The sequence below is a fragment of the Terrapene carolina genome, unplaced genomic scaffold, assembly GCF_002925995.2.
Source record: "Terrapene carolina triunguis isolate 2854851 unplaced genomic scaffold, T_m_triunguis-2.0 Scaffold193, whole genome shotgun sequence".
Classification (NCBI taxonomy): Eukaryota; Metazoa; Chordata; order Testudines; family Emydidae; genus Terrapene; species Terrapene triunguis.
Window position 1 is genome coordinate 2,062,137 of NW_020664544.1, and position 9,138 is coordinate 2,071,274.

General features: G+C 64.3%; 1 protein-coding gene across 1 annotated transcript in view; it reads left to right on the forward strand.

Moving 5' to 3' along the window:
• LOC112102244 (trafficking kinesin-binding protein 1-like) overlaps positions 1-8,614 on the forward strand; it is a 24,028-nt gene extending 15,414 nt beyond the window's left edge. Inside the window, exons 8-17 of the mRNA XM_029912227.1 lie at positions 337-415; positions 658-782; positions 878-952; positions 1,148-1,276; positions 1,621-1,691; positions 1,996-2,202; positions 2,750-3,063; positions 5,062-5,280; positions 5,915-6,020; positions 7,528-8,614. Of these exons, the coding sequence (XP_029768087.1) occupies positions 337-415; positions 658-782; positions 878-952; positions 1,148-1,276; positions 1,621-1,691; positions 1,996-2,202; positions 2,750-3,063; positions 5,062-5,280; positions 5,915-6,020; positions 7,528-8,011 (1,809 nt within the window). The 3' untranslated portion in view covers positions 8,012-8,614. The remainder of the gene's footprint in view (positions 1-336; positions 416-657; positions 783-877; positions 953-1,147; positions 1,277-1,620; positions 1,692-1,995; positions 2,203-2,749; positions 3,064-5,061; positions 5,281-5,914; positions 6,021-7,527) is intronic.
• Positions 8,615-9,138: the final 524 nt, after the last annotated feature.

The window sequence follows — 9,138 nt, forward strand, 5'->3', positions numbered from 1 at the left end:
TCTGGGCTGGGCTGGGCTGATGGGGCGGGGGGGGGGGAGCTCTGGGCTGGGCTGGGGTGGGCAGGCGATGGGCGAGGCGGGTGGTAACTTGTGGCTCCTAGGAACAGGCAGCCAGTGACCTGCCGGGTGGGGGGATTCTTGGCCCCCAGGGACCCCTGTCCCAGCTGCTCCCCCTGGCTGGCAGCTGGGGCCCCCTTTGCTCCCGCCCTGGTGCTGCGTGCGAGCAGGGGGCTGTTCCCGATCGGAAGCCCTGCAGAGTCGGGCCGTGTTGTGGAGCCGGCGTGGGCAGGGGTTGGTCACCGCGTGGTTAACACTAGCTCCTTATCTCTCTCCCAGGCCACCAGCATCACCACGGAAACCTGCCAGTACGAGGACCAGGAGCAGCAGCTGATGCTGGACTGCGTGGAACAGTTCTGTACGTCGGCGCCTGGCCGGGGGGGGGGGGGGGGCCCGGGGGGGAGGGGGCTGCAGTGGCCTCCCTTCGGGGGCCAGTCCTCGCACGGCTGTGAGCTCTCCCCAGCTCAGACACCGGAGACCGCGGGCGCCGGGCATGGAACCCAGGTCTCCATGGGGCACAGCCGGGCTGGGGGGGCGCCCCCATGGGCCCGGCTCCCGGCCCGGCAGCTAACCTCCCGCCCCCCCCCCCCCCCGCCCCAGCCAGCCGGCAGGTGGCCTCTCTCTCCGAGGAGCTGGCCCGCAAGACCGAGGACACGGCCCGGCAGCAGGAGGAGATCAGCCAGCTCCTGGCCCAGATCGTGGACCTGCAGCAGAAGTGCCGCACGGTGAGTGCCTGCCCCGGGGCCGGGGAGCGGCCTGCGTCTGGCAGCCGGGGAGGTGGGGGGGTGACGGCAGCCCTGACCTGCTGTGTCTCCCCCAGTACGGCGCGGAGGTGGAGGAGCTGCACCAGCATCTGGCCGCGACAAAGGAGTCTCAGCAGAAGCTGCGCACCGAGGTGAGTCCCTCGGGCAGGGCGGTGCTGGGCTCAGCGCTCAGCCGCTGCTGCTCCATCCACCGGGCTCGGCCTCCGGCGCCCGCAGGCCCAGACTCGCTCTCTTCGCGTGGGACGTGGGCGCAGCTGCCATGCTGAGGGTGGTGGGGTGCCAGGCCCTGCTGCCCCCACCCTGACCCCTGTCCTGTGCCCGCGCAGCTGCAGGACCTGCAGGAGAAATACGCCGAGTGCGAGGGCATGCTGCACGAGGCCCAGGAGGAGATCAAAACCCTGCGCACCCGGAACCTCCCCAACAGCAGCCTGAACCGCTACAGCCTGCTGCCCCTGGTGAGTGCGGCCGCGGGGCACCACTGCCCAGGGGGGACTCCCATCCTGGGCACTGCGCGTGGGTCCGGCAGGGCTGGGCGCGTTGGAGCTGCACCCCAGGCTGAGCCGGGCACTGTACCACGTGTGAGAATGGCCTGCCCAGGCCCGTTGCACCAGCCCCAGGGGGGAAGCTGGCATGGCTCTGCCTTGCAGGGAGATGAGGGATGCACGAGCTGTGGCATGTTGGGCACATCCGTGCTGAGCTCTGGGCGCTGGTGCCCAGGGGTGGCTGGCTCCGGGCTGCCTGGCAGCTGGCATTTCCCCTCGCCGGCCCCATTGGGATGCCACGTGCTCTCTGCCTGCAGGACTCGCTGGCTGCGGAGATCAAAGGGATCATGAGGAAAGGAGCCGACAGCTCGTCCGCCTCGGAGTACAAGTGAGTCTCCCCCTCGCCGTGGGGCTGGGGCCGTGGGGCCAACTGGCTGCCAGGGCGCAGGCTTAGCTGCGACTCATGGACACAGTGAATCTGATGAGTGGACCCATGTGATGGATGGGGGCTGAGGGGGTGTCCCCTGGGCCCAGATGAGGGCTGGAGGTCCAAGCCCCCGATGATGCTATCTGGCGGGTGGGCCCCTGGGACAGGGGATCCCGCTGACAGGTGCTGTCTGGTGTGTGGGGGGGAGGGGCAGGTGGCCGGCCCCCGGACAGGGGATCCCGCTGACGGGTGCTGTCCCCTCCAGGAGCTACAAGCGGGTTTTCGAGACGGTGAAGGTCGTGAACCAGGCGGTCAAAGCCAAGTCGCGTGCAGAGTCCCCCCAAAACCTGCCCGGCTCCAAGCCGTCCTCGGCCCTCCCCTCGGCAGGGTGCAGCCGGGTCAGCACGCCCCGCACCAGCTATTACGGATCAGACAGCGCCAGCCTGGCACCGGAGAACCTGGAGAGCGCCCTGTAAGTGCCCCTCCCCCTCTCTCGGCGGCTGGGAAGGTGGGTGCCATGCACTGGTGGGCTGGGATCAGTCGGGGCTTCCCCCGAAAGGTCTGTGCTGGGGAGGGATGCTGGGGGGGGTGCAGACATCCGCACCCAGCCCATATCTGACCCCTGCTGGGCTCTCCTGGGTCTCCTTGTTGATGTTCTACTGGTGTGTGAGGTCAGGAGTAGGACCCCCGACAGGAGATTGGAGCAGCGTGGCTGGGTCCGGCCGTGCCCCAGTGGGGTGTAGCTGGCGTGTGCGATCGGTGCAGGTGGCCCTCTTGGCTCTGGTGCCAGGACCCAACCCAGCGAGGGGCTAATGGAGAGGAAGGGTCTACCCCAGAGATGACAGGGCACTAGTCAGCTGAGCCAGCTTCTCACCCTCTGGGGCACGGCCCCGGCATGGTGCCCCTTGCGCTGGGGGGGTGCCCGAGGGCACGGTGTGGGTGCCCCAGCCAGGGCACTGTGGCCCTCCTCAGGGCACACCCAGCTGCGGGGCTGACTATCTCCTGCTTCCCCGTGGCAGGGGCGAGGAGAAGCTGCGGGGCACCCCGGGCACCCCAGGCAGGCACGACCTGGAGGCAGCGCTGCAGCGTCTGTCCGCCCGCCAGGAGAACCATGCCTCGGAGCGCTCCTTCTTCGAGACGGAGCGCGAGCAGAAGCTGAACCAACTGGCCAGGGACGTGGAGAGCTCCAGCGGCTTCCTCACGCCCAACGACAGCATCCTGTCCACCGGCACCAACTACTCAGGCAGCTCGGAGCACACCGGGGGCTCCGGCTTCTCCCTCGGCTCCCTCTCCTACCTGCCGGACAAGCTGCAGATCGTCAAGCCCCTGGAAGGTGAGTGAGGGGAACAAGCGGGCCTGGGGCACCTGGCGCAGAGGGGGGCCCCAGGGCGGGTGGTGAGGAACAGGCCAGGTTTGGGCTCACAGCATTAAACAGCCTTGAATGAGGTCCAGGGCTGGGCATCCGGAGCCCGCAGCCTGTGAAGGGACAGACGAGTGTTCTGCTTATAACAGCACACGGGATCTTTTTCAAGGGAAAAGGCAACACGCCGCATTTATTGGAAATACAGCAATGAGCACATGCATTCATTCACACACGCTGTCCCGCCCGTCGATGTTCTCGTTCCCAGTTTAGAGTTTGGATCCTCCTAGTGGCCAGCTCGGTTGATCACGGGTAGAGAGGAGCCGGGTTTTGTCGGTCGCAACACGATGCTCCGGGGAAGTCTTGGCCAGAGGAACCCAAAGCTTTATGGCAAGGCCCCCTGTTTATATAGTGTGGGTTGGTTTTTTTTTTTAATTAGGACTGAGTTTTGCACTGTTATGCTGTTGTTGTTTGAGTGCTTGTTAGTTTAATTTTTTTATTTTTTGGTGTGTTTTTTATTAAGTTGTTCAGGGAGTTACCCCAGGCTGGCCTTGATCACAGCTATTTTGTTCCCATTGGTAGATGCCGGTTTTATTTTTAGAGTCGTTAATTTGCCATCCTCTGACATTTCAATAGGGGCGTGTTGCAATCTCCTGGTGCCCTTACGTTTGTCCTCGGTTCCTCCCTAGAACGTCTGGCCCAGTGAGGCCTTTACACTTCTCTTCCAGCACCCACATTCACACACAACACAGGCTTGATTTACACAGCGCATTTGAACAGGAACATCAATCGTTGCATTGTTTTACTTTGAAATGCTAAAACCTACAACAAGTGGTGACCCTAAAAGGTCTGTTACCGCCTTGAAATCGGCTCAGATTCTGGCTGATGCATCTTTACCAATGGCCCCCTAGGCAGTTTCTTCCTGCGGTCAGAAAGGGTGGCTGGCAGGATATGATCAAATCCTACATCAATACATCTAATACAGGCTACGTTACTAGTCCTTATCCTTTATTCTAAATTATACAAAATACAAACATAACAATCCTCCCACTACAGGAGACGGCAAACCGGTTAAAGCCTCTGACGTGGAAGGGGTCAGTGAGGCGTTCAGTGGAACAATTTTTGTTCTCTCCCATTAGCTGGGGAGCTCTAGCAGGAACCCCCCCCTCCCCCGCCCCCAGTGTGGCAGGGTCTCGGTGGGTAACACCTGTCCAGCAGGGGAGGAAGTCCGCGGCGCGGAGCTGGGGCTTTCCTTGTGGCTGCTGTGAAAGTCCAACCCCGTTTCATCCCGGGGGGTCTGGGATTCAGCAGGAACCGGGAGAGGTGGTGATGTCTCTGGCCTGGTCTGCTCAGGGTCTCTCTGCGTTAGGCTGCAGATGGCCCAGGGGGAGGGGGGGAGGGTTGCAGCCATAATGGTGAAACTTGCATCAGGAGCCCCTCTCTTCTTTTGTCTTCCCCCCCCCCAAAGTCTCTTTGAGGCCCCAAGAGAGCATTGGGGAGGGGAGGGGAACAGCCTGTCCCCTTATTTGTCCCACACTTAGGCCTAATACCCAGCACCCCCATTTTGGGACCTTAATTTCTGCTTCCACCATCTTCTGTTTTTACTGAGCACAGTTTCAACGCAGGTCTGTCTGTCTGTCCTTCCTTTTCCCGTCGCCATTCGGCAGCCTCGGTTACTGTGACACTTGATGAACTTTCACTCCCTCCTCCCAGCTGAGCTCACCATTGGAGTCAGTTTAAGACCCAAATTCTCCCCCCGGGAGCCAGCTGGGTGCTGTGAACGCTGCTGCCCTCCAGGGGCTGGACTGGGCAGAGCCACGTCATCGCTGCTGGGGTCTCCTGTGTTGCAAACCTGGGATGTTCCCCCGCTGCAGGAGGTGGCTTGGGGAGGGCTCTGTGCACTGGGGCCCCTGGTGGCATGGGACGGAGCTGAGGGCTGGAGATCTGCATGGCTGGTGTCTCTGTCCCCAGGCTCGGTGACTCTCCACCACTGGCAGCAGCTGGCGAAGCCCAACCTGGGCGGGATCCTGGACCCCCGGCCCGGCGTGCTCACCAAAGACTTCCGGCAGCTGGACGTGGACCTGGAGGAGGTCTACAACCTGAACGACCTTGAGGAGGACGACGTGGACCTGAGCGCCTTCCCGGCACTCGCTGCCTCCACCCCGTCCAAAGCCAAGGGCTGCTCCAGTGGTGAGTGGGGGCTGATGGGGAGGGGAGGAGTGAGCCTGCCCTGGCGGGACCCTGAGCCAGCAGCAGGCAGGTATCAGCCTGGCCCTGCCCGGCCAGCGGGACTTGCCATGTCCCCTGCTGGGGTGCGACAAGGCTGGCGTCCTCTGCTCCACCCCATCCAGGTGCTTCCAGGACTTGCCCCGTCCCCCTGACCCCAGCCGCCGTCTCCTTCCGTGTCGGTCTGCACGTCCATCTTGTCTCAGTCATCCGCATGTGGATGCTGCGTCCGGCCATCTCGCCATTCTCTGGCTGGGCAGCCGTGCCAGGGCTCGAGAGACTCTCTCCCCCAGTCCCCGTGAGGCGCTCCGGTCCCCTGATGCCTTTGTTCTCTTGCCCCAGGGAGCTGCTCTCATGTGCCTGGTGTGCACAAAGGGGCCCTTGGCCTGCTCAGGAAACATCAGCCTCGGTCCTCGAATCTCTGCCCCGGCTGGGGTCCCCCGGGAGCCCTACAGAGCCCATGGGTCTGAGAGCCAGCCAGGGTCTCCCTGCCCCCACCCGCGTCTGCCTCCCTGCTGACTCGCCGGGGGCCCATGCCCCCCAGGTCTCTGTCCATCCCCCACCCATGCATTAACCCCGTGTCTCCTGTCCATGCCAGCGTTCCACTCCTCCATTAACAACCTCCCCCAGACTCCATCTACATTCACCATCACCACCTGCCACATCTTACACCCCAGCAAGGAGATCACCACAGTGACGCCCAGGTAAGGCGGCAAGGGCCCTGCCCTCCCACCCCCATCATCTCCCTGCGAACCAATCGTCCCCTCTCTACCCTGTCTCCTTTTCTCCCCCGCCCCCACCTTGGGCTGCTGGTTCTAGGCAGCGACACTCCTGGGGCAGGCGTCTCCTGCAGCCCCGATGCTCTGAGGCGCTCGGTGCTAACGTAAGAGTCCCCGTATCACGCTGGCAGCCGGGCGCGGCAGCCCCACAGACACCGAGCTCGGGGGGCAGGGGACGTGCACACTGCAGGAAGGGTCCCTTCAGCTGTCTGTGGAGCGCCCCCTGCTGCCTGTCTGGGCGGGATCCCAGGGGGCTATCGCCTGCTGGCCCCTGCTCTGGGTCAGGACTCGGCTGTCCCCCAAGTCTGCCCCCCTGCAGGCTGCGAGGTGTGAGTGGGGTTCCCGCCGGACTGGACTGCAGAGGCTGGGCCAGGCTGCTCCTCCCTACGTGCCCCATTACGTCCCCCCCCGGCTGCGCTTGGGAACTGGCGAACCAGGGTGTCCCTGTCGTGCGGGTTGGGTGCTAAGAAGCCCTGCTCCCTAAGGAACCAGCGGGTGGCTGCTCCTGGCCGGCTGCCGAGCCCGTCGGAGCTGGGCCCAGCGCTGGAGCAAGAGGGAACAGGCAGCTGTTGCCTCCCATGAGATGAAGGGAGTTCTGTGCAGCCCAGGAGTCGGCTCTCTGCAGAGACCTGGCCCTGACTGTGACATGAATGAGCAATTGGACAGCAGGAGCCGCCCCCCGGGCTGAGATTCCCAACGTGCCAGGGGCCCTGACAGTGCCATGCTCCATGTGGGTAGGTCGTGCCCCCCTGCATGTGGGGGGAGCAGCCTGGGTCCAGCCTCTGTCTCTGGGGAGCACCAACTAACCCACTAACCAGTAGCTGCCTGGACACAGGATGTGCCATTAACCCCCCTCCCTTTTCTCTCTAGGCCTAAAGAGACTAACATGGCTGCCCCCAGCCTGGGCCAGGGGGTCCCAAACTCGCTGGGGGCTCTCTGCACCTTGTGACTTGGCTAAGGGGGGGTGGGGGTTGGCTGCTGCAGGTTAACGGTAAAGGATTCGTTAAGCAAACGAGCTAATGGGATCGGTGCCTGGAAAGAGGAGCTCCTTGCCCAGGGCAGAGCTAGCCGTGGGTGAGGGACTCCCCGAACAGACCAGTTCTCACCCAGGGCAAATTCCTTCAGGGCTGGCAATGGGCGTTTGCAAGGGCTGCAGGGGGCGTCACACTGCGCCGGGCAGGAGCCTGTGGCACCTGGACAGTCAGGGCCCCAGAGCGAGTCAGGAACAGAGCCAGGAGTAGAACCCAGGAGTCCGGAGCTTGGCACAGAGCCGGGGGGTGGGGAGAATGGGGCATGGGGAGCGCCAGAGGTCAGGGCACTGTGGGGAAAGCTCACCCCAGAGTCAGAGCTCCTCGTTCCTAGGTCAGGCTCCGCCTGTGGGGCTGCCACCTCCTTGTACTGACCAGCTCTCTCCCCTCTCTCTCCTCCCCAGTCTTTATAATACAGTCGTGCCCTCTTGTGGGCCCTTTGACAGGCTGAGTGCCGCTGGCCCCGTGCCCCAGGCGCTGGAGCCTGGCCCCAGGGCGCTGTCTGCGCCTCTCGGACTCGTCACGCTGCTGCTGGAACACGGCATCTCTGCTTCGGTGCGGGCTGGCAATGCCCTGGCTGCGCTACGGGCGCCGGAGCCCCCCTCCTGGCTCTCCCCCTTGAGGGAGCAGTGGGACAGCCTGGGGGGGAGGTCTCTGGGCAGCTCAGGCTTGGCTCAGCCCTTCCCGAGGGCCCACGGGCTGGATGACGGCAGGGCCGCTGGGCCCAGCGGAGCCCAGAGCAAGAGCAACATCTTCAGCTGGAACCTGGTGGAGAAGCTGAAGAGACTCAGGCTGGACAAAGTGGTGGCCAGAGGAGAGGCCTCCTTCCGGGGCGCAGGGGAGAGAAGACAGCCCGTCGGGCCACCGGCCCCCACCACGCAGCCGTGAGCCTCCTCGCTGGGCTATGACTCCCTGCAGAGCAACGTGGCTCCCTCCTGGGCCTCCCCATCACCCCCTTTCCAGCCAGCCGGGAGCCGGCGAGGGGGGGTGAGAGCGGTGATCCGTCCGGGTCTGGGCTGCTGGCGGGAGCTGGTCTCAGCAGAGGGGTCTGCTCTGTCCTAATTTATTTCCAGCCACGGTTAGTGGGTCCCCAGCGTGAGGGCGGGGGGGCCACAGGTGATGGCGGGGGTGGGGTGACCGTTTTCTGAGTGGCCATGAGAACGGGTGCATCAGCTGCTGCAGTTTAATAAGCACCTGGGATCTCTGCCACTGAGCCGGGAGTAGGGGACGTGTCCCCTGGGGGGCTCAGGCTGCCCCATGGCAACCCCCCCCCGGTGCAGCAGGTCTCCCGCATGCCCCGTGACAAGGGGGTGAGGCCGGGGACCCTCTGCTGAGCTGGAACTCAGCTTTGGGCTGTAACATTGGCTCTGGTCTCTTCAGAGCAGGGGCTTGGAGCAGCGCTGAGTGCACGCTGGGGCCGGGGGGGGCCTCCTGGGGGGCCTCCGTCCCCTGTCCTATCCTTCCCCCTGCTCCCTCGGCAGGACAGCAGCATCTCAGCCTCCGCTGCTCCTGGGGGGGACGGAAAGGTAGGGGCTGGGGGGGGGGTCAGGATCACGAAATGGCGTCTGGAAGCTCTGGGGCCGAGGGGCAGTGGGTCTGGGGAGGGAAGTTTGCGCAGCCCCTGCTCTGAGGGGCTCTAGCAACCTCCCTGAGCCCTGACCTTGCCTTCCGCTAAAGCTGGTGGGCACAGATTTTTTTTTTGGGGTGGGGGGGCGATCTGTCCTTGGAACCACAGTCAGGGGAGCGGCTCAGGTCTGTGGTTTACGTGAGGTGGTGCCGGTGGCTCCTGTCACTGCCTGAGCCCCCTCCCCACGCTCGCTCTTAGCCGAACACAGGGGTGGGGAAGGCCGGGTCCTGTGGCCGCGGCTGTCAAGGGGAGTGGGGGGCTTAGGACCTAGCTGAGGGACAGGCAGTGTTGTTCCAGCCAGGGAGGGGGCAGTGACTCTCAAGGACGTGCCAGGCCATCCTCGTAACAGCCTGAGGGCTGGGCCGGGCCCCACGGGGGGGGGGGGGGG